Genomic DNA, 27,797 nt, shown 5'->3' with positions numbered 1-27,797 from the left:
TTCTTCAGACAGCATCTATTGAATTACCTCTCTGTTGAAGAAACCCTAATGTTTTCCTGCTGAGGATCTGGCAAACTATTTTGTACAGCTCTTGCAATGCCTGTCTGAGCATTAAAAAAAGGTTCTATAGGGCATTCTCCATACCTCCACCTGTATGTAAGGGTTTGGGGAATGGAAAATCCTGTTCTTTCCTTAACAGGACTGTTCCCTGCTGGTTCACACAAACTACCCCAAAGGGAATGCTGGGGAAAGGGGAGCAGGGCTCCTTCCCCCTGTGCAGGCACACACAGTCAGGTGCATTCTGCATCCTGTTGCAATTTTCTAGAAGGTTTAATGCACCTCTGTGTCTCTCTGCAGTTGGATTCGTTCCTTTCAAGCACAGATCTGACTTGTTTAATTTTGCAACTGTTAAGTACAACATTCCTGCACATCCAACCCTGTTTCCTCAGAAGTCAGTGACAGCAGAACATAGTTTTACTGATTACTTTCTTGTTTTGTCTGGCATTTGGTTTCTTGTACTATATTGCGTTATGTGGAGAGAATGTCACATATTGCCTAACCCCAGATCCCTGAAGATGGTTTAAAAGTCTATGTTAGGATATCTCACCTAAACCCAGACATATACAATATCAACATCTGCATAGGAGCCAGTTTGCTTCATTCAGTGAAGGTACAAAAATATTTTCTCCAGTGTAAGATCCCAAGCTTTAAATTAGGCCCTCCTCAGGTATTTTCTGTGTATATACATGCTTTGTCCTCTCTAAATGTATTCTTTCCTGCTTACTCACGGCTGTTCAAACATGAACTTTATTCTTCTCTCCAAATACTGTGGCTATTCATGTACACATCTGGAATGCATTTAAGCAAAGATTAGTCTGCTTTACTCCTTAGACTGTGGTGTAATTCACAACATATTAGGTTGTATACATTTGCACAGATAATTTTTAATCAGATGCACAGCATGCTGTTCACATCCTTTTACCTTTTTTATTACTATTTCTGATACTGTACTTCATCAAACTCAATTAGAACCGCCTAATTTTATCACTAGAAATGGTTTTCTTTAAGTATGGAATGGGGCTATGATACACTCCTTCATATTGAAGAGATATTCAACAGATATAACAATTCATATTCTCATTATTTTATGACTGTCACACAAAGTAATTTATTACCAGTCATAAAAATTGTACCACATTCCAGTCTCCTGCAACATTCTCCAATTGCACCCAGTGTCTCCTCCATCACTTGCCACTCATTCTTTAGATTTCACTTCTCCATCGTCTTCAGTTTGACACACATGAATTTCCTTTCCTCTATCAGTCTCATGCAGGTGGGTTATATTCAGAGCTCACACAAACAAGCAGTCTTATTAGACATTAGATGCATTCCCTGACTATTTCCCTAATCAGTTCACATTTACCTCTCTGACTGCTTGAGAAATAAATAATGAGATAGCGAAGTCAGTTAATTTTCCACAAGTGTTGTGGCAGAAAAATGAATCTTCAGGAAATGTTTTCAATGGCATTTTTTTTTAACTCAAAATCAAGTACTTGCCTTCAGTTATACTTTTTACCTTTTTTAGTATGCTAGGGAGGTATAAACTGTACATGATACAGAAGCAGACCCTTTGACGAGTCCAGTGCTGCTGTCTGACATGACAACATGAACCATCTGGCTCTCACAGATGCAGTGTGCTGGGGTGTGGGGGTTAATATTGTATTTCTTTCCTCTCATTCCTAGTGTCTCTAATAGCTGCTGTCAATCAATCCTCCTCTTCCACAGCTCCTGGAGGAGACGCGCATTTGAAATTCCTGCCTAGGTGGTATGGGAAACGGAAGGAGCAGTGTCTAGCTGAAAGACAGATAGAAGCCAGACTGTTTTCCATTGCAAACTTAATAAATTCATTTATTTTTCTGATTTTCACCTTTGCAAGGGACAGGGCCCAGGCTGACTGTCAGATCTGTCAAAGCCTGAGAAGACGTGGCTACTTGTGCCTCCTGCCTGACTCTCCATGGGCAAACCTGGGTGGAGAAGGCAGTGACACCCCCTGAACCACTGTCCAGAGGATACAGAAAATTGTGACACTGAAAAGGCAGGTGAAGATGATTTCACTCATAGCTTAAGTAGGAAAAGGAAATAAAAAGCTAGCAGCGTCCACAGCAGTTCAGATAAACATATTCCTGACTTCCCTGGTTTGCAAAAGTGAAACCAAACATCATTAGAATGATTCAAGCACACTAAGACTAACAGACTTAATGTGTAAATGACCAAAAAAGTAACAAATTTGATTTTGTTGACAATTAGGAACAGCTAAAAAGAAGCTAAAACAAACATCTTTCAGATGCAGGGCCAAAAACACCATTGACTCAAGTCTTTCAAAATTCAGAATGTTAAGCCAAGGTTGGATCTGGGCTCTCATATCCGATCACCCTTTCTATAAATCCTTGATAAAGTGTGTGTTAGTTTTATGGCACAGTCATAAACCAGCCAAATGTAGACGTAAATGACCTCATACCAGCTATCTCCCTGCAGATAGATTCACTTGGCAGAGAGCCAAGGATTGATTGACACACATCTTACGGAACTAGAGTTAATTAATATGTCTACCAATTCCCAAATGGATCTCAGGAAGCAGAGAATCTGTTTAATGCAGTAAGCAATGACATACTGTGTGTGGTCAAGAGACAATCTCTAATTGCCAAGAATGCATTGTAGAATAAAACATTAAAGAATATGAAAAAACCCAGGAGATTCTACTTTGCAGCCCCCTTACCCCTTCAAAACCTTATGCTTAGAACAGTTTAAAGACTCGTGTTTCAAATAGCAAAAGACATTTTTATTGGGAAAAATTGTTCCCACACTATAAAGTCAACAATTAAAAGGTTTGTTAATTTTTCTACAACAAATACTTCAGTCCTCATTCATTTAACAATGAGTTCTTCTTTTAGTGGAATCTACAAACTTGAATTACAACACTGTAAGGTAACTTGAAAGAGCTATTCCTCAGAGATCACAGAAATTATTGATAACACATCTATGAATACACCAGTAAAGCATATCCATAAATTAAGTGACTTCTGAAAAAACACTAAAAGCCTGGTTGCTAAACTGAAACAGTCCACGAGGCAATACTCAGTTAAGACAAAAGGAAAATGAAGTAAAACAGACTAGTTTTTAGTACAGGAAAATGAAAGATTGGGTTTTTTAGAGAGCAAAAGCAATAAAGTGGACTAGAGAGCCATTCTAATCACTAGCCAGGTAAACCTGCACAGTTCCATTGCTTTCTGTAGGTAAGACTGTTTTTCACCAGGGAAGACCTGGTTATAATGAACACTGATGAAACAGTGCAAGAGCAACTGCAAGCTTGCTGCAGCACTAAGCAAAAAGCAGCAAACTACACATTTAAAAAAATGGGGGAGAGAGAAAAAAATTATTTATTTTTCACTAAAAAGTAAAGAAACGAAACCTAGGTCACCTATGAAAAACTGTCAGTGTGTAAAGTTGAGAAGTAGGATTTATGAATGTGTGACAGTATTTTAACTCCCAGATGGAAAAAAGAAAAAAAGCTGCCAGGGTGTCAGACTGTACTGACTGATAGAAAACTAGAGGACAGACTCAGCCCCAGAATAAACACACAGGCTGAATTATGCCTCTTATAGCTGGTATCTGTCCTGAGGAAAAAAAAAAAAAAAGAAAAAAAAAAAAAAAGAAAAAAAAAGGAAAAAAAAAGTGTTTTTAACTTTACGTAGTAGATAGGATGGGGTTATTCATATTTATTTAAGCCCCTGGGGGAGAAGATGCTGTGTAGGAGAGGAAAGCTTCCACTGTGATTTATCAATCAGCACGTCAGCACCTGGTTTGGGAGCACATCTTACCAGATCCACTCACTGAGCCACAGAAACTAGTGAGAAGGAGATGATAGCTAAACACCATTTAAGATTAAAAAGAGGAAAAGTAAAAATATTGCTTTAACATAGTTTACCTCAGGATGGCTTCCAACTTCAATATAGGTGCAGACTGGATGAAAAGCCCCTGTTCCACAGGCATACAAGTGGGTTTGGTTGTAAGCCTTAAGCACCTTGATGAAATTAGCACATTCTCTCTGCAAGAAAAAGAGGAGAAAAAAATATCCACAAAGTTAATTCAGTGATTATGACTAATGGGAGCTCTTCTGTGTTGGGGATGCATTGCTGGATGAACAGGTTTTAAAAGTGTGATCATTTCATTCTGCTTATAAGCTTGTTTATTGCTAAGCATTTAATAAATAGTCTGTTTTAAATTGTCTTTGGTTGTGGCTTAAAAACACTGACCTTTGAAGAAATTATAAAAGACACCCCCCCCAAAATGCTGGGTTTTGTTTCAGACATGGTTCATCTTCATGATTTATACTATTGCCAGGTTTGTAAGGCAAAACCCATGTACAGAACTGTGTCAGAATGAAATAATGAAGAAAAATGGACCAACTGTTTGTTTGTATTCAATTAATTAACAATTAGAAGTAACATGGGCCAGATGGAAGGAGTTCATGAAAAACAAATCATTGATACATTTCTAACAACAATATGAATGCTGCCTCACTCCCATTTGTCTATATTTAGGGGCCAGTTTTACAAAGATGAATACATAAGCTATACTTGAGTGCAGCCGTTGACAACGCCTGGAATAGAAGCTTTGCAAGACTTCAACTTTTCATTTTCTACCTAAGTAACAGATAATGGCAATGTACTAAACAGAGCATCCAGAGAAAGGCATACAGAGTCTTACTGTGTCCTTGGCTTACTGTTGATAACTAAGATAGAAGAGAAAACATAGATACAGTTAAGCTAATCCAACAGGAAATTGAAAGAAATAGAGATGGATGTTACCAGAGGTCTCTCTTAATTCTTTCCATTCTGACCTTTCTTAATAAAAACATACTTAGTTTTTGGTGCATACATATTCTTCCTCCCACACATATATAAACATGAACATACATTTATTATAGCTATCCACAGGCTGCCTTCCATTGTCACAGTGTTAGAGTACTATAAAAATACCTGGCATAAATCATCAAAATTACAATGCATGTTTTGATATTGTTCATAATACTTTAGTCCTTTGATCCTTTTAATAAAAGAAATATGGAAAACCCATGAATGTGTGTTTTACCTGCAAGGGTAAAATTGAGCAAATACTGTAAATTCGTGTAACATTAAAAATTAACAAAATGGAAATGGATCCTCTTATAAGGATCTGACCTTGCCTCTACATAATTTAAAACTGACCAATGACTTGCACATTGTTAAATAATTCAGAATTTTCTCACTTAAAAGTTGTCAAATTTTACCACAACACTACTTCAGCAGGAGTGGGCTTTGTCTTTTCTGGTTTGACGTATCATGATTTTAAAAACGTCTTTGTGGTCTCCTACTATGGTGTGTTAGAGTTGTTAAAAATTACCTTCCTGAAGAACATGAAACATCAGAGGCCAGTGGACACTTACCTTTGCAACAAAGCTGTGAGTACAGCGATTAGACCCAGAGCCTGCATGAAGCAAAACCAGATTGTGCTGATTTCAGAGGAACTATTCTGATTTATAGCAACATGCCACCTGTGACTATATGCATTCACTAAATACTGTTCAGCTGCTTATCTATAATATACAGCAAGAAGGTATTAGACAGCTAATACTTTAAAGGTGAGATGGAAAACCCTACTTAGTTTAGGGGCAGAGTCCTTTTTGATTCCTATGGATGGAGATTAAGAAAAATTCTATCATCAGCTTCACTGAATTATTGCAGATTAGCCAGGAGGGTGCATGGGATGGGGTGAGAATTAACTCTCTCTTAGCTAAATTTTAGCTTCAAGTGTTCAGAACTGATAGTAGTGTCACTATGTTAACATCATTAACTCTGGATTTATAATGTATTTCCAAAAAGAGATTTGGCTTAGTCATCCCTTCTTTTAAGCACTACTTAATTACTTGTATATGTTTTTTAGCACAGAGTCTTAAGAAATACACAATCTAGTTAAACAACAGGGAAGAAAAATACCTGAAGCAATAAAACTTTGACTATGACAAATACATCTATATAAGATTTAAAATTCCTAGTCCAGTTCAGACTGATCTTATAGCTTCCTTGTGTTTTATAGCTGCACAAAGGAACCATTAAGATCATTCAGTAAATTCTCATACACATCCCTAACAGATCAGGTTTCTTTATATATTTTACATGATTGTAAAAAAATAAATAAAGAGTGGTATTAAACCACAATAAATGACATCAAAGTAATGTTATAGTTCTGATTTAAGCCCTTGTCAACTCAGGAAGTTCAAAGTGAAGCTCCTACCCTGCCAGGGAGACTGTGCTACTCTCCCTGGAACAATAGCAACAAGCACATTGATTTCAGTTCCAGGGTAATCAGGTTGTTTCCTTTGTTTATTTGTGTTCAAGTACAGCTGCACAGGTGCAGCCCCATGTGTGCAAACGTTGTACCTGTGCATTTGATGTTCTGAGCAAGAGTTTGCTTTGTGATGGTGAATGTTACGTTTTCCCAGTTTATGTGACTTGAGGAAGAAAAAGCTGTCAATTAATCTGTAACAACTTTAACAGCTTTGAATGATACACTTGGACTCCAAATCTCAGCACACATGAATGAAAAAGAAGAAACCTGTGTGAGCATTGAATCCAATTTGCATCCACCATTACATGAGACCTGGGTGACTGACTCACATTTTCTGTCTCTATTTCCCCATTCCTGCCCTCAGTACAAGGCTCCCACAATGGCATCCAGGCACCACCACTCGTGAAACTTGGCAGAGAGCTCTGCCAGTCCTGACACCAGTGGCTACGTCAACTTGACTACAAAGCAACTCCTCGACCCCCTTGGCTGGAGGCCTGGAATGACTTGGGTGTCTCCAGCTGGGCTCATCCCACTTGGCAGCAGCATCACCCTTTGCCAGACCCCCAGGCCAGAACTATATTGTTAGTGTGAAGGTCTCTGCCAGCAGAACCAGGCATTTCACTGCATGATCTCAGAGTGTAAGGCACTGGAAAGGAGACAAAGACAACAAAAGAAATGCATTATCTTGGAAAAAACAGCAGGCAGGAGAAAATATCCATTGGAGGAAGAGGAAGTAACCCAGAGCTAGAATCTGTAAGAAACAAATTGACACGGAACTTGAACACTGTGTGTGCATGTGAGTTAAACCCCCCACTACCTTTGAATCCATTTTCACTTTCCCTGGTAAAGGGATGTTTCTGGACATATCCATACCCATTGAGTATTGTTCTTTGTCAAGTAGAACAGCTTAAGGAAAAAAAAATCAGACTTTAAAATATTATTTTCCAGTTGGAAATCAGGTTTTTGGGTTTTTTTCATAATGAAAGCAGGGTGGTGTGGGAGTTTAAAATACTTCTAGGCTAATAATACGAATAAAATTAATAAAAGGTTTGCAAAAGTCTCTGTAGGCAGGAAAGTATTACTTGAACGGGTTATGAAAATAAATCTTATAGAAGAGGAGCAATGGAATCACCATAGTGAATCATAAATTCTTCCACCTAATAATCCTGTTTATTACAATGAGCAGCTTAATATTAGGAAACTTTTCTTGAATATATAAAGCTAAACACTGGTTTATGCCCTAAAGCTTGAGTTTATATATACATACACGCAGCAGAAAGCATAAGCAATTGCATACAGTACAGAATGATTGAGGTAGGTATTCAAAGAGAAAATTAGGTGCATCAAGTGGGAGTTACTGCAGCCCTTAAAACCTCATTCATTTATCTTGCCTACCCCTGCAGAAATTAATCTCCATTTATATTTCAATAAATGGTATAAAGTTTCCCTGAGAGCTTTAGATTCAGCCTCTGGCCTTGCACAGAAGTACCTCTATCTGAAAGTCCAAGCAGCTAAACCCCTACACTATGTCTGAGAACTCTTAGGATAGCCTGTGAGGTCTTTCTCTCCTGACAGAGGGAACTTTTTTGGATGGCTACTTTTTGATATTTTCACAATGTAATTTCTGGATCTGCTTCTGCAAACAGTCCTGTGACAGCATGATTGCCAGTATACTCCAAAGCAAGGTCAAAGAAATGGTTTGTTCCCTGTCCTAGCTCTGCCATGTGTGGTGGCTGAAGCACTCACCCCAAATGTGGGGCACAATCGAATTTAGTTCTGTTTGAATATGAACTATGTATCCTCATCAAAGCTCAAGCAGACACTATAGGTTTTCCTGGGATTGGTTAGGCATGCAAGGGCAGAAGGACACCCAACTGAAGCCATTCTACCATGCTTACATGGTAAGTTAAAGGTTCATTTGGCCAGGAAGGAAAGAAGGAAAGAAGTTTACAGGGCATTCCTGAGTGAGAAAAAGATTTTAACTTCAGGTACATTACATACATTACCTTTCCTTTAAACTTGACTGAGGAGTTTATGGGGTTCAGAATCTCAGCTTCATGCTGACAATCTATTGAAATGAAAGCGGCTAAAACCAGTTGCATCATACTATGGTACCACAGCTGAAGCACCAACTGCACTGTAAATTCTGCTGTACTAAATTCCTAGCTGTGAGACAAGTTGAGAAGTTATTAGACTGTCACATTCGGAGTGTGAATTAAAGTCAAGGGTCGAGTGTGTCTGGACATACATCCTAACTAAATTTCAATTCCAAATATTGTATACTACATATATAGGCAGAGGGCCTGTCTCAAAGAGAAGATAGTCTTAATTGAGTTTTCCAGATGGGCACCTGGTATATGAAGATCAATCTGTCTTACTAACTAAACATGCACATTTATTTCTAAGTGTTTTCTAATATTTGTGTATCAAATTGATTGAAGAGCTTATGGAGAGAAATATTAGCCTGTAAAAAATAAATTACCAAGAAAATGTCTGCAAGCAAAAGCACAGAAGCCAATGAAGAACAAATCAAAAACAAACACTACAGATATGTAACACTGATTACACTGTTATGCAGCCTTTTCCCGGACAGTTACAAAAATATAGTCCATCCATCTGTTAAAACATCTGCTCTGCATATGAAAATTAAAACAGAATTTAGGGGTTTTTTTATGAGTTTCCAGTAATTATCTCTTCCCCAGAAGCCTGGAACTCACATCCTTCTATCTGGATTACTGACGCAGCAAAGAGTCTTTAATGACATCTTTTTAAGTGGAAGCCAAAGGGTAAGTCCCTGTGACCAACTAATATCCAGATTTCCCTTCTTATTTTAAGAAAACTGTTCCTTTTTTCTTTTTTTTTTTTTTTTTAAAGCAGCATTGATGTCCATACTACTGAGATATTGCAGCAAGTGCAAGAGCCCAGTTGATGCAGGGCAATAAGTAGAAATCCAAATAATCCATTATAGTATCATTAGTTTCAACAGTTTTTTGCTAATTTAATCCAGATAAGGATCAGACTCTGTAATATATTCTTCCTTTATTTCAGCCTTCCCACATAGCCAAGTGATTAAAATATCAGAAGGTTTTTGTCTAAACTGGATGGGCCAGGAGATTTAAAGCTATCATCTAACAGCTGGACAAACAAAATAAATATGTGTTTTGTCTTCTATATCAAAGTGGATGGACAAAGCCCCATGCACACATTTAATTAATAATTTTTTCACTTTTTCTTTTGTCCAATTAGTTGACTTCTCAAGTGGCAAGGTCAGGGATATCCATGGAGAATAAGTAATCCCTGATATTATTGCTGTCATTCAAATTTATCACATTGCTGAAAGATGTTCTGGACATACCAAGGAGCATTTTAACTTCTCTATTTTGCTAATGAGCTACTGCCAGCTGTTATCAGTCCAGTCTTATTGGTTAGATATCTTATTCAGCATGCAGCAGCATTGTTTCACGGAAAATATTTCTGGAGTGTTAGTGGAATAAATATACGTGTGATTGCCATATACACAGATGACTGACTCTCAGCTAGCTCATGAAAACACTTCAGCATGTCAGTAAGCACATGCAAAGAACTCCTTTTCTGGGTGAGCTGTACATGGCATATGCTTTCACAGTTCTTGCTGCTTGCGTGCAAGTTTCTGTAAAATGCAGTAAGTTTTTTTTTCAATGGCTACTTTTTTTCCTCCTTCTGTTACAGTAGCACTTAGAAAAGCACCAGTCAAAGAGCATGGTCTGCATGAACAGGCCCAGAATAGGCAGAGGAAAAAGAAAGATATTCCAGTCCTGTTTAAGTACAATGATCTTATAAAATTTTATTTTCCTGCAGTAAACGAGTTGATAGAAGTGCTGAAAGCTAATGTTCCAAGTGCTAATGTGCTGCATTGGCAGTAACAGGAAAGTTCCCAAGTCGCAAGAGCTTTGTACCAGGTCCTTATAGATGGGGCAATGATGCCTGGCACCTATCCTGGACAAGATAATCTTCCAGATGAAGCTGTAAAGGCAGGTGCAGGGTTTTAGAGTGGGGAAGGCCAGCTGGCATGGAATCACTTGCAGACTGATTTATTACTGTGTACCCCTTGCAGTTTGGATCAATAACATAATTTCCATCAATGTTTTGTTGTTATTGTACTTTGCAATTGGAAGGATCAATGTCTTATAGTCCTACTCTCTAAAAAAAGTCAGTCTGCAGTGCTAAGTAAAATTACTTGAGCAGCTGAAGTATTGGTGTTTGTGTTACAGAAAGGGATTACTATTAGCTTGGTGCTTGAAGATTACATTTCCATTAGTAAAGCCTTAAAAGCAGTGTGTATTGCCTCACAGATGCATACAAATCCAATATAAACTTAGGCTATGTCTAGGTATACAGAATTTCTAGTCTCTTTTACAAATCTACATTACTTTGTGGTCTAAATTCTAATTGTAGTTGTCTTCCCATCTCATAAGTTTGAAAAAGCTGACAGACTCCCAGGTATATATTGGATCATGAACTAGAGGACTTTTCCCGTCTTGAGAGGTTAGGAATGACACTACCCTTAGGCATGGTGACCACTGCCAACGTTACAGAGGAACCCATGATTAATTCCATATCTAGAATTTCTTTTGCTGTCAAGATGTGCCCTGAGAAATTTCAGGCTGAAGATGATGATAAGGACTGATAAGATATTTTTGGTTTCCTTGTACAGCTTACTGTACTTCCAGTTATCTTTCCAATTAAGTTATGCCTGTTATCTGATTTTTTGATATGACAAGAGTTCATGACAATATTTAAAATATGTAATTTACTCAAGTTACAGGATGTCTGCATTAATTTAAACTGTTAAAGAATCAAGATAGAAAAAAAGAAGCCAGCTAACAAAGTATATGATAAAAATAGCCACTGAAAAAAAGCAGATATATTCTGATTCCTTCAAGCCACGAAAGTGCATACCACACTAGCAAATAGCAGCATGGTCAGCACACTTGCACAGCAGATGGAAGGTTCTTTCTTTGTACTAGTGAGGGTGAAACACAAAATGTCTCCTTGCCTGTCTACCTACATACTTGCAAATCTGGGAGTCACTGCTGGTGCATGGTCCTTTGGCCCAGAGTTTATCACTAAGGTTAATCATGGGAATAGCTGAGCCAGGTGGGATACTTCCCTAGGGTCTTCTGAAAACAGTCATAAACCAGAAGCCATTAGAAGCAGTTATTAGAAGCCATGCTCTAAAGATGCCCCCCTTGACTGCCTGGACTAAGCAGATCAGGCCTTCAAGTCTTTTTCATTAGGATTAACCATCTGGCTTAGAGATCTTAGGAAGGAAAACTTCTTCAAAAATTTTCTCTATTCAGTCTTTTCAAACTACAATATCTATTTCCAATACTAAAATCTTCTTTCAGCAGATGCAGATAAGAATTGTTCTGGAACTGTGAACAGCTAGAGGGATGCCAAGAAAAGGCTGTAGCACTAAATACCTGATTTAATGACCATCTCATAGTTTTGTACATCTGGTTAACACATAATTAGCAAGGCAAAACAAAGTCCTTTGTGGATGCAGTCCAGCCAACAAGAAGGTTTTCAGGGTTTTGCAGCCACAACATGATTGTTGTACATGAAACCTTTCCATGAGCTTTAGCGAGCTTTCTTTATTTTGAATTGTTACATTTTTTCAGTACTCTACTTCCTAGAGAGCTGAGTTAATTTATTTAAGAAAAAGAAAACGTATCCCAGGAATAACTCAAAACACAGGCAGAAGGTCAGGCAGAAGGCAGATCTTTTTGAACCATAACTTTGAAAGAAAATTTGTTTTGTAGGGTAAACCTTTCCCACATTTTGGGCATGGCTTTATTAGCAAAGAAATGAACAATACTGCTTGGTTTCAGCTCCAGCAGTCTCACCAAGCCCAGCAGCATTTTAAGTTGCGACCACAGTCTAGATCTAAAGAGTCTCTCTCATCTATCTCTTCTATCTGGGTGGGGTAATCACCTGTCTCCTGGAGAAATCAGATTACACCCCACGTTACTGAATAGGATCAACACCTGCTAATTGGGTGGAGCATTTCAGACAAGCAGTTGTCAAGCCTGTTGGAGGTACACAAAGCACTTAGACTCCCTATCCGGCAGTTTGCCTTTATTCAGCACACTGCAGGCATATCCTGTAATACTTCCACTCACAGCCACCTGAGATAAACACACTCAAAACTTCTGTGTTGAAAGTAAGCATAAAAGTAGGAACTGTTGAAAGGAAAGCAAAAGAATGTTTTATCTGTACAGGCCAGTTGCTTAGCAGTTTGTGTGTCTGTAAATAAACATACTCTGTAAGATGGGCTATGAAGTTGCATATGCTCTGCTTTGGGAATCTGGAAATTTCTGTGAGGATATTAAGGTATTTTGACACCACAGAGAGATGCTGAACTAAGAATTCTTAAGTGACAAAAGTGTAAAATTCCCACTCCTAAAAACCTGACTTGAAAGTGAAATTGTTGCAATGAGAGTTTGTTGAGTGGGTTTTGAGGTTTTTTATTGGTAGGTTGCTTTGGTTTTTTGTTTGTTTTGGGGGGGGGCTTGCGTGTTTGTTTGTGGTTTTTTTATATTCATGATACATATAGTGTAACCTAAAGTTTTGTAAGATATTAATCAGGAAGGAATTACCCAAGGGAAAAAGAAATCAGTAGATGATTTGGTCCAGCACAGATCACATAACTCAGTCAGAAAAATAACAAACAAAGAGTATCCCAAAAGCTAAAATAGAAAAAAACATGAAGCATATTCAGGGAAAGAAAAAAAAATGTGACTGGCACCAAGAGAAAGCCTTTACTCTGCCTTTGAGAACTTCAGACCAAATCTCTGAAAGAAAACAGGGCTGAAATGTATCAAACATTTTTACTAGTTATACAGTTAATGCAAATAAATGTACAAAAAATAAATTTCCTTTGTCCATCTTGGAATGGAGTCACATCCAGGAATTATCCAACATAATTATGAAACATCAAGAGCTGGCAATTTAGCCATAAAAAAGTAATCTTCAGACTTTGCCAAGGCCAAACTAGAGCTCATGACGAAAAACCTATTGATAAAAAACTTAACACCATCATTTTGGAAACGATTTTTCCTTTGTTTTTCTATTACTTCCCTTTTGCTAACTCTGCGACTTCAAAGACAACTAAGAAAACATTTCTGCAACACTGCATTAAATCTGATGAATATTAAGTTTCCTTCAGAGGCAAATTTCTATAGTCACACCTATAAACAGAAAAATAAGCCCAAAATTGGAAAATTAGGTTTCTCCTTGATCTATATAAATTTGTTCCCCATACTCAAAGACTTAAATGACTTCCCATGATACAGAGTGGGTAAAATATGAAAATTTGAACAACTGCCAACTTAATCCTTCCTCTGTATAAGTACACAAGTTATTACCTTACAGTAACTGATTTGCCTTGGTCAGTTCATATAAAGAAATATATGCAAATGCCTAAATGAACACAAGCTGTACGATCAACTTCTGAACTAAGAGCCATAAATGAGGCTTTATGATGGTGGGTGTGTTGCAGGGGTCCATCCAAGAACTGGAGCTGGCACAGCCAGAATTTCCTGGGGGAAAATATTCTGTCAGAGAGCTCCACAGGACTGAGAAAAACTCCAGTGTATTATAGTCCTTTTTTACCAAACTCAGTTCACCTCAAAGTTAAGAGATTGTATATTTGTTTGATTTGACTGCTCCCCATCCCCTTCTTCCCCCACATGTGTGTCTTTCTGTGTTTTTTGTAGATATGCAAAGCAATTTTATGCAGCAGCAAAATTAAAGCAGCACACTGAAAAAATGTCTCCTTCTTACATCTCCCAGATGGTAAGAAATGGTAGGAAATCCTGCCCACATTAAAGATCATGGACAGAATTAAGTAGTGAGCAGTCCTCAAAATCATAATCCTAGAATATTAACTGGGACAACTGATAGAGCTGAATGGTATATGCAGTGGCACTGTACGTCTGCAAACAGCCCCATTTCCCCTGGTAGTAAGTCATGCTAGGAGCAAATTCTGTCCCTAACCTCACTGGAGATCCATTACTTTGCATTTCTTCTCACTTTAGCCCTTCCTACTCCCGGGGGACATGGACTTTTCCCTTTTCCCCAGGCTGGATGGGAGGTCTGGAGTCTTTAGGCTCTGCTCAAGAATCTCAGTGCTATGCTGGAGACAAAGAATACACAGAGATGGAGCTGAGGGTGGTTGATGGATATGGTGGAAATCTGGCTGTAGATGTCTTCCAAAGGAAGTCTTGACAGCAAGTGATGAACTTCTCTTTGGCACACACAAAAGGCCAGAGGTAATTTGACCATAAAAACTGTGCCTCTCAGATGAATATAGAAACAGGCTTTCTAGGTCTAGCAGTACTGTATATTTAATTTCGAGATTCCCTGTTCAGATTTTTGTTTACAAAAACAGATGAAAAGCATTACTTTTCCTTTTTGCCTCCATGTTATTCTTTTTTCCCTAAGGCAACAACAGCAATAAAACAAGTTAAAGGGAGTAAGGCTCATTTATTGCCAAGTTTGGTTTTCCAAAGTATCACCAGATATGGCTGAGGTACACTTGTTAGGTTGCACACTATTTTTATTTTTCTTTTTTTCCAAATTAAGTCATTGTACACTGATGGATTTATAAGCCTATGGAATTGCTATTTTTCCTGTAACTTGGGGAGGGGCTGGAAGGAACCAGAAAGGTTCCTTAAGGAACCAGAAACAGAGATGCCATACGAGCATTTTGGTTTAAAATAAGTATTGTCATAACAAAATGAGATAGAGTATTAAATTACAGCCCTGTGCTTCTACATGAATGAACCATAAACTCGACAATGAAGAGCCAGTCACACTTAAATGTAAAGAAACATGAACAGAATATATCTACATCTTATGATAAATGCATTGCTTCTTCTTAATAAAGTAGGTTTCTGAACTACAGTGATTTCAAATTGCCACCAAAAGCACTATCAAGTATAAGAAAAGTGAACCAGAGTTGAATTCAGGTAAGAGTTAATAACTAGGTAAATGGTAATGTCAATTAAGTAGCCCAAGTAGATGCCTATCTCCTGTAAATTATAATATAATCTATGCTAATACCCACACAGTTGTGCTAATATCCTTTAGCCGTTAAAAGAAATGATACAGAAGATTAACTCTGTATGGACCTGTATTTTCATGTGATAGAGTCTATGTGGCAGCTTTCTGGTACCAAGTAAAATACTTGGTACTCTTTGCATCTGTTGGTATACCAACACTTAGCTCCCACCAGACATAGGGACTAGCCCTATTCATATAGCATGTGAATGTGTACAAGTAGCTGTCATCATGTAGCTTGTCCTCTGTGACATTAACAAAGTACCCATTGATATTTTGAAGATTTATACACATCAAGGCCAGAAGGGACCATTTCAACAATTTAATTTGATCTTGGATCTTTAAAAGTAGTTAAATAAATTAGATAGTCAAATCATACTTGAAACTACATCCTAAGGTGCCCTTCAGAAACACAGCTTTAAAGCTTTCAAGTCATAGAAATCTATCACACCCTTTAATAGGGACTTCTCTTATTAATTGTGTACCATGTGAACTTCTGCTGTGGTGTTTCAGCCAAATCTAGTGCACAATGCATGAACAAAACAGCAGCCCAAACTTTTAAAACAATCGTAAGTTAATAGTTTAAGGACCAGGCAAGATTTTCAGTCAACAAGCTATCCCCAAATCATCTCTACCTGCAAAACTAACTAGTTCTTCTGGTAACTTTTGTAAATTACCCAGGCTTTGCTTTGCTGGTCTATGACATCTCAGGAATGTCAGAGTGAAATAGTAGCAGCATTCTTTCATTTTTTTTTTCTTTTTTTCCAAGTTACCTATTATTTAACCCCTATGTAACACAGAGGTTGCCACGTGTTTCTGCTGGGTTCCAGATGCCTGTGAGATCTTACATTTAAAATAGTAAGGCTCACCACTGAGGGATACAGCTGGCAGCATGTGTGTACTTTAAGTTCAGTAGACAAGCTGAGAAGTATTCTTTAGAGACTTTGTCTTCTCTGATCATTACCAAGGTCTGCTCAGGAATTGTGAGAAATATTCGTGGGACTTACAGCAACCAGAACAGATCAAATGAGAGACTCAAGTCCAGAATAGCAAGAAATCCTCACAGCATCGCACAGTTACTTGAATTATGTAAGCAACTGTCTTATTTGTTATTTACAGTCTTTAATTTTCATTAACAACATTCATTTGGTGCTTGTGATGATAGTCTATACTGAGGAAATTGAAATATATGATAATAATAAGTACTTACATGGGACTGTATTTACAGTTTTATTGGAAAAAAAATTCTGTATTTTGTGGAAAAGTGTAGTAGTTAACTTCAATCATAGAAGTCCTGCTACAAGTACTGAATAGCTGGGATGAGTCTTACAGTCTCTCTTCTCAGCTTACCCATATGAAAAAAAAAGTGACCTGAAGCATACTTTACAAGATTTATCTACCTATACAGTGAGCAAAGCCTAACTAATTACCATATACTAAGACCTTTAAGAAATAGAAATGAAAATGACTGCTTAAGGAACAAAAGGAAACTAAAAGTGGGACCAGCCTAAGTTGGTTGCCCTCCACAAATCCCCGGGGAACTGTCCTGAGCTACAAACCTGCTGTGCCTGGATTGGCATGACTGACGGCATCAGCACAAGGAATCTCTCTGTAGGAGTGAAAACGACAGTAAATTACCTCTTATAATTATGAGAGGAAATCTCGGGGGTCATAGCTGAGGTTAGCAGTGGGGCAGAGCCGGGGTTACACTCACGCTGCAGCTGCTGCAGTGCACCTGGCCTATTAGTGGGGACCTGCATTTTCAACACTGACATCCCCTGGAGGTCAGTAATTAAAAAAACATTTTTAAAAAAAGACCTCAACGTAGAAGTATAGACGGCCATATAGAAAGCTTTGTGCCATCACAAATGAAGATTATCTAATATCTTAGCAATGGTACATGCTGAAAGCAATATTAAATTGAGCATGTTTCATATGTCACTTCATTTGTCCTCTATTTTTCTTGTTCCCTCTAATGAGACTCTGTTGAGATATTTTTATGGCCTTTATATTTCACGCTTCCAAGGTACTGACAATGGCTTTAAGAAATAAATGGGGGAGGAATAATAAGTTTCTTAAATGATCTGTAATCTTTATCTGTAATTACAGTTAAAGCAGTTACATTAAATACTTGGTTTGTAATGCAGTGTTTTACGGTAAGAATAGGTAGGCATAAATATTTAAAGATGATGACCTGAACACACCAGGATATTTATTACATCTTTCTAGCTGCTTGGCAAAACCAGACCCAGATTAAATATGACCTACGCATTTTTTTTATTTCTCACTTACACTTGCAGAGACATCTAAAAATTAGAAGCAGAAAGTACAACCACCACCAAGAACACAGATATGTGAAAAATATTTTTCAAAACAAATTATCTGATTCTGGCAACTCTGTGCTGTACTACTGCTACTCCAAGTTTAGGCTGCACTGTGTCCTGAACATTGTGCTCCTGTTATGCCTTATTCTTTTCCACCAGCTCAAGGCATCCTCAGGCACAGCATCTCAGCAGGCAGCCAACACACCAGGGCCATGCACTGCAGTGGGCTGTGGTATCAGCTTCACTTTATGTTCCTGTTCAGCAGCTGTAGCTGTCCTGGTATCATAGGAAGCAAAAGAACCAAGGAGAATATAATTGTTACAGAAAAAATAGTCCTCTCAAAGTTACAGCAGTCAGAGAATGGGGACCTGAACTTCCCAGTTCGCTCTTGAATACGAGCATCTGTATTTACAGATAAATTGGAATCAACTTAGTGCAGTGTATAAAACATACTCTTTCCTACTCTTGTGGATTTTTAAAAATAACTATTAAAAATAAAGAGTATACTTTCATTCTAGATGTTATATCTCAATAATTTTCTAGTTTTCAAACCCAGATATTAAAAAAATCTAATGTAATACCATAATACTTAGTGTAAGATCAAGCTGTAAGGTTAGTTAATTTGCTCAGACCTTTAACAATCCCCTGTTTTTTTAAGCATGCATATTAGACTTTCTAGTCCTCATCTTGCAATGTACTCCTGAAAATGAACATGTGAACATGAAGATGGATTAGTTTAAAAGTATAATTTCAATGACATGAGATAGCACAAATATCTGACAGTTCAGCTATCCTTCCTTATAGCTTAGCCCATATTTCTTAGTGTTTCCCTAATCCACCTTTACTGTTCCCAGATGGCTTTTTAGGAAGACAACTGCCCTCTATGGCCTAGGTAAAGGCTGATGAAACTATTTTTATTATGACCTATGGAATTATTCAAAAGGAGCTCTCTAGAGGCATATGGTTGGCATTATGAATATTTTACAGAGTCATCTCTGAAAATCAGGCCAACAGTATATACACATGGGGCCAAGTTCCACTCACAGAGATACCTCAGCAACCACAATGATTTCCCATTTGGCTGTGCTATGCAAGTATTTGGCCTATTGCATGCGTGTATTTTTAATTTTTTTTTCCTTTCTTCAGCCCTGTCTTCCCATTTCCCATATTATTCTTGTAAAGAAGACAGTTATTATCAGTATGGAATGACTATTATTTCAAGGCTACTGGTTATGTCTCTCCTACCTCATTAATACAGGCAATAAGATGTATACAGGAACAAGGGAAAAGTACAGAACAGTGTCCCTAGAGTAACAGTGTCCTTCCTGAGGAACCAAAACTGATGAGGAATGTTAAAACCACTTTGACCTCAATTGTGCTATGAACTTCATGCAAGAGATATCTCAGGGAAACCCACTGACTCCAGTGAGATGCCACAAAGAGAAAGCTCTTCTTGGAACCCACTCTAGGACAGGGACCTGAAGCAGGGCAAAAATAGGTCAAAATATTATTTACCCTGAGATCAGAGACAAGTATGAAAGTATTAATATTTCTCAAATGAATGTTCCTCCTCCCATCTCTTTCTTGTTGATTTTTTTTTTAAACTCTTGGTTATAAAGACAAAATTTCAGTATTTTGAACAAGAATGCTGGGATAACTCAAGACTGAAGTTGATCAGATGTGTGACCTTACAGAGGAGGAAAAATACTTTAAGAATTAACACAGTAAGACATAATAAAATATTTATGATGTTTTATACAAGAAAAAAAAATTCTAAAAAGATTTGTACTTACCAGAATATCTTTTCCAGCCCACTTGCACTCATCCCTTCGGGAATGAGATACAGGCCAAACAATCTAAAGACAACGAACAAAAATCACGTCGTGTTATTTCATGCTTCAATAACTACAAATTGCAGACCAAATGCTACACAATGTCTTTACCCAGTTTTGCTTTTCCCCATTCTTCTATTTCCTGTGATTCCACAAAATCTGATGACAAAGAAATGAAAGGATAGGAATAAAATACAGATAACAGGAATCACAGTAAAAAAAAATATTGAAATATCTTGTGTATTGTGAATGCCAGAAGTGAATCTTGAATACCAACAATAAGAAGGGACTCTAAATTAATCAGGGCTTTCTTCCACTGTCCCAAACATGATGTAGTGGAATTGAGACTCAGAGCAAAAAATTGCAGATGCTTACTAACAGTAAATTGGATCTATGTGAAATGCAATCTCATATTAGAGCTACAGCATCAGGAATGAATAGTTTGTTTCTTCAGAGAATCTATAAGTTCACTCTTTTATTAGGTTCAGCTAATTGCATAATAAAGAAGCCATGGTATTTGAAAAAAATAACACCATCAAAATACAAATGTTTATGCTCTTCTTTTAGAGCTGCCCTAACAGAAGTAAACCTAAATTTGAGTTTACTGTAGCATTTGCTTAATGGAAAATGGATCTCACCTCATACAGAGAAAATCCAGAGACCCTCACAGTCAATTATTCATGTTGGTTTTTTGTTATTTTGGGTTTTTGCTGGGTTTTTTTTAAGGCTTTTAGGAATTACATATAGAATAAAACATGATCTTCCCATAAAATGCTAGGCTATTCATTTGGGAGACTCAGATAATGCAATATGAATGGCCGTAACTCTGGATTACAGCCCTGGTGTTCAACATAGTTTGTTAAAAGAAAGTAAAATACTAAGTATTCAAAAAAGAAAGAAAAAAGAGTACGGATGACAGAAGAGGTCAAAGGAGATGTTACATATATGACATTTGAAAATACATCTTGTTACCACATTTTAAAATCCAAAATTTGCTTAAAATTTAATGATATCTAAACAGAAATCAAACACCTTAAGTCTATAAAACAAGGCTGAAAATGTTATGAGTGCATTTTCTCTCAAAGGATTCCTGCTACTCCATTTCTATTCTCAGTTTAAAATGTGCAAAGACATGCAAAAAATTAAATTTACTAGGTTGAAAAACATTAACCAAACTTCTCAGGTCTCCCAAGAGGACCAATCCAAATTCAGTTCAAGTTTTGGGCAATGATTTCTATAGTATGCAAACCAGCATTCTAACCCACAAAATGAATGGCTAGATGTTATTTTTCCTTACCTTTACAGCACATTTCCCTGTATTTTGGTTTAAAAGTTATCTAAATTCGACTCATTTTTCACAGACTGAAAATTCAGCTTATTGGAGTTCTGTTTCTTTGGAGTTTTATCATGTTAGCAGCATTTCAACAGAAACCTTTCACATGGTGGCAACAACAAATGAAGTTTGAACTCAAGTGCAGCACTGACTGCATTGTGATTTTGATGAAAGTTTCTTCAGAGATACTCCAGTCTTTAAAAATCAGATCCCCAAATTCTTTAAGTGTTTTGTCTGTTCTCAAATCTGGAGTCAAAATTGTAAGTCTGTTCTTTAACTCTGTTGCCAACATTCAGTTCTGTGTTACCAACAGCAATTCTTTATTTCATATAGTAAAAAATTTATAGAGAATTTCAAATAGCATTCTGAAGATATCTGAATATGCAAGCATGTAAGATACAATTCCTTCCATTCTGCAGAGCTGTTTTTTGCAATGGAAACACCTTCTTTCCTTTAATTATTCCAGATGTTTTGCACATTAAGCTATCAGTCCCTCAGAGAATTCAAATAAATAGCTAGTTTCCTTTATAGCTACTCTAAAGAGAATAGAAAAGAAAATACCCAGTTTTCCTTTTATCTTCTTTCCTTAGAGAATACAAATGAATACCCTGTCTTCCCTCTGAACAGAAAACACAAGGTATTTATTGCTATCATCTTAGGAAGCTAATAGTCAAACGGGCAAAAGGTCAGAACACCGAGAAAAAAGATCCCTGGGTATTGAAGCAATATATCTCTCATAAAAGGCTTCTCTCTGGATTTTAAAATGTGCCATCAAAATACCTAACTACACCAAACAAACCCATCCCACTGTTTAATTTCTTACTGTATTGTCTAATTAAGATGAATGAAAAATGAAATTATTTATTTAGATACCAGCAAAAGAAAATCACTGAACGTTTGTCAGCATGTCACTAATTTTTACTGTAAAATAATACACTCCACCAGGAATGGCAAGCCTTTATGGACCTATTCCTTTTTATTAATACTGAATCTATTGTGGCCTAAAAAGAAAAAGAAGCAGAGTGCCTACAGGTGCTGAGTTAAAGGAGAGAAATTACCAGTCAGTCTCCCAAACAGCTTCTTTTCATCTGTATAAACACAGAGTAATAAGGCCTTTTTGTGTAAACTCTCATAACAGTTGTTTGGGATTTTTAGCATAAAATACAAAAATATGTCTTGTTTGGGAAGTAGCTGGATTATTCTGTTACCATTTACTTTATCATTGTCTGAAAAAGCATTGTGGATTATCCAGTCATAGTTTATATGCTCACTGTCAATTCCTCTTCATAGAGTCAGCAAATGTTATTGTTGTAATAGTTTTCTTGACATCCGAACACTTACTACATAATTTATACAGTGCCCAATATAGTCTGAGTAATAACAATTCTGCAACATTAAAAGCATATATTTACATTGTAGAAACATTAATGAATGTACCTTTTGATATTCCTTGATGTTAACCAGGTTGAAAGAAAATATGTGATCCTTTGCTCCAACGTACAGCCGACCCCGTTCTTCATCCAAGAGGAAAGTGTGGTAACTGGAGCTATTAGCTAGTCCATTGAAATTTATTATATTGTTGGATTCCAACATTTCTGTAAGATAAAGGTAATACTTTGCTTGTTAATAGACTCAAATAAAATACAGACTCATATTTTGACTTTTATGGGTTTTGTTTTAGGAAATTAAGTTTATGGAGTAGAAAGCACTGAAAGTGTTGTGCATTGGTGCCCACAAATGTTTTTATTTCAAGTACCCAAACTCAAACTGCTTGTGAGATTCCATGCTACACAAACAGAAGTCAAAACATCAGCAAAATCAATTAAAATCCTGTTTGAGGTCTTAGATGGTAAAATCCTACCCATGTAGGTAGGATCATCAACTCTTGGACCAAGTTCAATTTTGTTCAATCAATGAGTTTTACAAGGATAAACCTGAGGATGGCCAGTTGATAAAAAACACATCTAAACACAATGTCTCCTGCTTCCAAAATACAGAATATTTCATACAGATTTGTAAGTTATGAGAAGGGATAAGAATGATGAGTTGACAAGATAAAAAAACACATACAACCTATTCTTACAGGTAGTATTATCTCCTCAGCGTACTGACATAGGCAGCATGCTCTTCCCTTGCTTGGAATTGTGTATTTATTCATCACAAGGATAAAACTACAGAAGGTATTTTTGCTTCTGTTTAAACACATGAACAATTTTCTAGTTTTCATACTACTCACAGAGCTCTTGCACTTGCCAAGAATAGGGTTTTTAAGTGCATACCTATTCACAAACATTAACAAAGACATATACATTTTCCTGAAACTTCTTAATATGTTTTCCATAAGCTAATACAGACCACATTAGTATAAACTATTGTGAAAACACTCCTTCTTTATTCCTGTCAACCTGCATTCATGTCGGGATCAAAGCCAAATGATCTTTATCATTTCAAGGCATGTCTGCACTAGCAAGTCATCAATAGGAAACTGTCCCTGTTGATGACAAACCCTACATTATTCAAGCCCCAACCTTGTGATGTTTGGAGGCACACATGAGGTTTTAAGAGCAGGAACCATTCCATCGATGCCAGCACAGCTCCTCACACAGCACCCATGAGGACAGATGAGAAAGGGAGGGAACACATCAGGATCTCAGGGCTGATGGGTAGAGGGCATGGTATTCCTTGCAAAACACTTGCCAAATGCCTAGATGTCTAGGATTTGCCCAACAGTGCAGCTACCTGTTATTACTTTTTGGTTTTCAGTGAGATCACTCCCATTTTTCCACCACTGCTCCAACTGATAAGGGAATGTAGGATAGCATCCCCCAGACTGTTAAAAATCAAGGTGCAGCTGCTGTTAATATACAAGCTTCTGCCTAGTTTTCCTCTTTTTTCCCTCCCTTCCTTTATTTCAACCAGAACAAGGAAGATGTTAGGTGGGACTTACTTGGACCTTGGTAATAGTAGCATTTATGACTTAGAAAAAATTTCAGCCCCAGCAGCTTAGTAGTCCCACAGATGTTAAAAGTATTTTATACAATCACTAATACCAGGTGAATTTGAAACAGATTGATACTTCATAATGGCAAGAATTAGTGGTCAATGTATTCAAAGATGATAAAGAGGAGACTGAGAGTTGCATACCATTCAGGCTAGCTTTGCCCAAGCATTCATTGCAGTTACTTGGAAAATCTCTCACCAGCACCAAAAAGAGTTAATTTGCATAGAAGCATAGCAAAGTGTCATATATTTTGCTCCTTATTCTATTTTTTTTTCTGGTTAAATATAAATATACATTTGTATAACAGAATACTTTTCAAAACTTGCAATACTTAAGACTTAAGTTCTCAATTTTTAATTTTTTCTGTTAATGTAACAAGAAGAAATCAAATCACCCAAAGCAGTCTTGTCAAAATAATCCTTCTGGCTTCCTGCCAAGTTCCAGAATTTGACTGTATTGTCCTCCAGTTCACTTATTTGCATTTTGTTAGAGACTTTACTAATTCTCTTTACATTGTAATGACTGATTCAGATGCTGAATGTCGACTTGCTGAATAGCAAGTGATGCAGATGATTGATTGCTTGTCTTAGAACTCTCTTGGCTGGAAATGCTTTGCTGTCATCTGTATCTGATCATTTTTCTTATAATATAGCTGTCAAAAACCTTTGTAATTTTTTTCATCTTTCTTGCTTTGAACTCACATAGGTATGATTCTGCCCTTTGAGGCTGCAGCGTAAAGACAAGAGTCTACTGAAGTCAATTTTACACAAAAGCAACATGGATATAAATGGCAGGATCAGTTAGGCACACAGCTGCTTGGTTTAAAACGAGCCTGATATGATTTTACTAATGCAGAGTTCTAAACATTCACACCTACAGAGGGTGATTGATGTTTTCTTTTCCTTCTAAAATTCATGAAAATGCCAGATAGTAACATTAGAATGTAAGGTTCATTATGATTAAGAGTAAATTACATCATATCCTTTGCTGTACTTATGTCTCCATAGTGTACTCTCTGTAGTGACTAGGTGGAGCTGTGCAGGAAAAAAAAAATATATATAAGTATATATATATAATATACATATTGTATAGATATTATATATACATGTATAAATACATACATATATACATATATATGTGTGTATGTATTTTAAATTTCTGTGACTCTTTAAAGTATGTACCAATGGTAAATTTAAAAGTTAGCTGAAAGCTAAATCCTTGTTGTCTTGTCTAGATTAGGACATTTATCTTGGGTTTCTATTCAGTATCTGTTATAATTTTTCATATATCCAGGGTCTACTCTGCCAAAATTTAGGTCTAAGCATATTCCAAGCAGCGTATTTGAAGTAATGTAAAATCAGGGTTCTCCTCAACAGGAATCAGGTTAGGAATATTATTTGAGAAGAAAAATCTCATTTTGGTGCTGATGGTTTTCATTCACTACTAATTTAATTAGAATTGAGTTACATCAGACCTAATAGGTGAAAACCTAAATAATCTCTGCAGTTCCTCTGCTGTTTATTCTAATTTACATGCAATTCTCCAGTGCTGAATACAGTTTCATAAAACATTTTTGAAAGGGCTGTTGAAGATCAAAACAATGGTATTTTCACAATCAATACAAAACAAGCATTCCACTTCCTCAAATTAATTAGTTCCTAAGTTTTTACCATCTAATATCCTCTTAATACCCAGCCAGTGGCTGTGACTAAGAGACTAATAGGAACAGCAGAGACAGGGCACACTTGCAGAAGGGTTCTGACATCCATCAATTCTGTTAAATGTCAGTAAGGTAAATGATTGCAAGGTACATGGCTAATCAGTGTGAAAATAACATTGCAATGCCAAGAGGAAAATGAACAATGTCTTCAATACATTAGTTATATTAATAATTTTTGCTTTGAATATCCTAATTCTTTTCCAATTTTTGTTCTTCTTTTGTTCTTATTAAAGGTTGGCATAGCCATGACCTATGCAGACAGGTAATGGGTGCCTAAACTATTTTTTTTTTTTAACTTCCTCCATGCTTTGTCCAGTGATTTTCATAGCAAAGATGGTAACGTTACTCTACCAGATGTTGCAGCCAAACACCATTTTTTTAGTAATTGCTTGGAGAGCATTTTCTTATTTCCTTTTGACACATCCTCTCAGATGTAGTAATCCCTGTTGTTTTGGACAGGACTGAATGAACACTACAAAGCTAACCACTGCACACTATGACTATAGTGTTTGTTGTCTATAAGATCCTGTTTGAGGTAGGTTAAGAATGAGTGGTGATATTTTGATGGCAATAAAGACCTCAATGTTTTTGTTATTGGCACTTAATTCCCACATTTATTAAGTGTTGCAGGTGACCAAACCTAACAGTTTGATACGCACCATATCTTAAAACCCCATAATGATATAATGAATTTTCACATAGGATGATCACTGTAACCAGATGGAGGCTGAGTTTCTCAAGGTTTGTGGGCAAGGAACTTCTACTAACCACTTCTCTTGAACTACCTTTAATTCACAGTGCTGACTTGCTTGCTTCATCTTACTGTCCTTTCTCTGTCAGTGTCTAATCTTGAAGTATTATAAGACTTTTTCCAATGTGCCTTTCTGTAGATACTGCATGTCCTTTCTTTTATTAACTGATGTTTCTGTTGATCCAGTCTGACTTGTATCAGAACATTCACTTTGCCAGACCAAGATGGCAAATTTACAGAAGAAAACCAGTCCCTAACTCTTGCTTTCCTTTTAATATATGGTTATTTAATTTGCTAATGGAATCATGACTTAATAGTCTGTATACACACAGAGGGCCAAATTCCTGCAGTGAAATCCGTGGAGATAGGCATGTAGAAGGAATGTAGATTTAGTTTATTTTTATGACAATTTTTTCATTAAAGAAGAAGCCAGAAAAGCACAGCCACAGCTAAGATGAATACAGTCAGGTAGATCCTGAGGTTTGCTTTACATATGGTTGGTGTTCCACTGTAAACCTTGTTTTGTGTCTGTGTTCCTTCAGCATAGTTTGTCAAGAGAAGAACATAACAAAAGAAAACCATCTTATTTTTTACTTATCTACAACCATGCAAACTATGTTTTTAGTGAGAGGGAGTTTGTCTGTATAACAAGTCAGAAAATTTGTGAGCCTCGGCCTGCGCTCCTGTTATAGTCTTCACAATAACATGCCAGCCAAGATTATTTCTGTTGATAAGGATCAAAGGGCTATATCAATTTCTAGAAAAATGAGAGGAAAGGTCTCCAGGCTTCCTCACTCGGATTCAGACCTGGCCCTGTCCTGTTCCTGGTGACTCCACAGAGTGACTGGATTATTCAGGCATTTCTGCTTGTCACAGCACGCTTGCGCATCAGATGAGTGGGTTGCTGGTTGCAAAAAACTCTCAACCTTCATTCCTTTGCCAGCAATGATAAGATCTCACTGTATGTCTCCTAGCAGTAGATAAAAGATGAGTCAATGCACATTATGCCATCAAACAAAGATTTTGCTGAATTGTGAGCAATGCCTCCCACAACGTCATGTGAGAACATTTCCTTCTTCTCTAGCCAGGCTTTTACTCTAGCTACAGAGTATCAGGTGGCCGCATGTTTGCACATGTATTTGTTGCTTATGCAGATGCATATTGTGCCTTTTCTGCATATCAGCATGTCTATCTGTCTATATAATCCTGGGCATAAATTAGTTATTACTCTTTGAGTGATTATTTGCTGAATTCTGGAATACTAATTCTCTGTGCTAAGAAAGAAGTGGATATTTTTTAACTTCCAACATCTCCCATAGCTTCCCCATTTTGTTGCTCTGAGTGTAG

The 27,797-nt window shown here is 37.0% G+C and overlaps 1 protein-coding gene across 1 annotated transcript in view; it reads right to left on the bottom strand.

Moving 5' to 3' along the window:
• SEMA3A (semaphorin 3A) overlaps positions 1-27,797 on the bottom strand; it is a 163,078-nt gene that overhangs the window by 91,735 nt on the left and 43,546 nt on the right. Inside the window, exons 2-4 of the mRNA XM_008493025.2 lie at positions 22,416-22,573; positions 19,607-19,669; positions 3,986-4,105 (exon numbers count right to left, since the gene is read on the bottom strand). Coding sequence (XP_008491247.1) covers positions 3,986-4,105; positions 19,607-19,669; positions 22,416-22,573 — 341 coding nt within the window. The remainder of the gene's footprint in view (positions 1-3,985; positions 4,106-19,606; positions 19,670-22,415; positions 22,574-27,797) is intronic.

Source organism: Calypte anna, chromosome 1 (genome assembly GCF_003957555.1).
Source record: "Calypte anna isolate BGI_N300 chromosome 1, bCalAnn1_v1.p, whole genome shotgun sequence".
In the NCBI taxonomy this organism is placed as follows: Eukaryota; Metazoa; Chordata; class Aves; order Apodiformes; family Trochilidae; genus Calypte; species Calypte anna.
The sequence above is the reverse complement of the archived record's forward strand: the minus strand, read 5'-3'. Positions and strand labels throughout refer to the sequence as shown.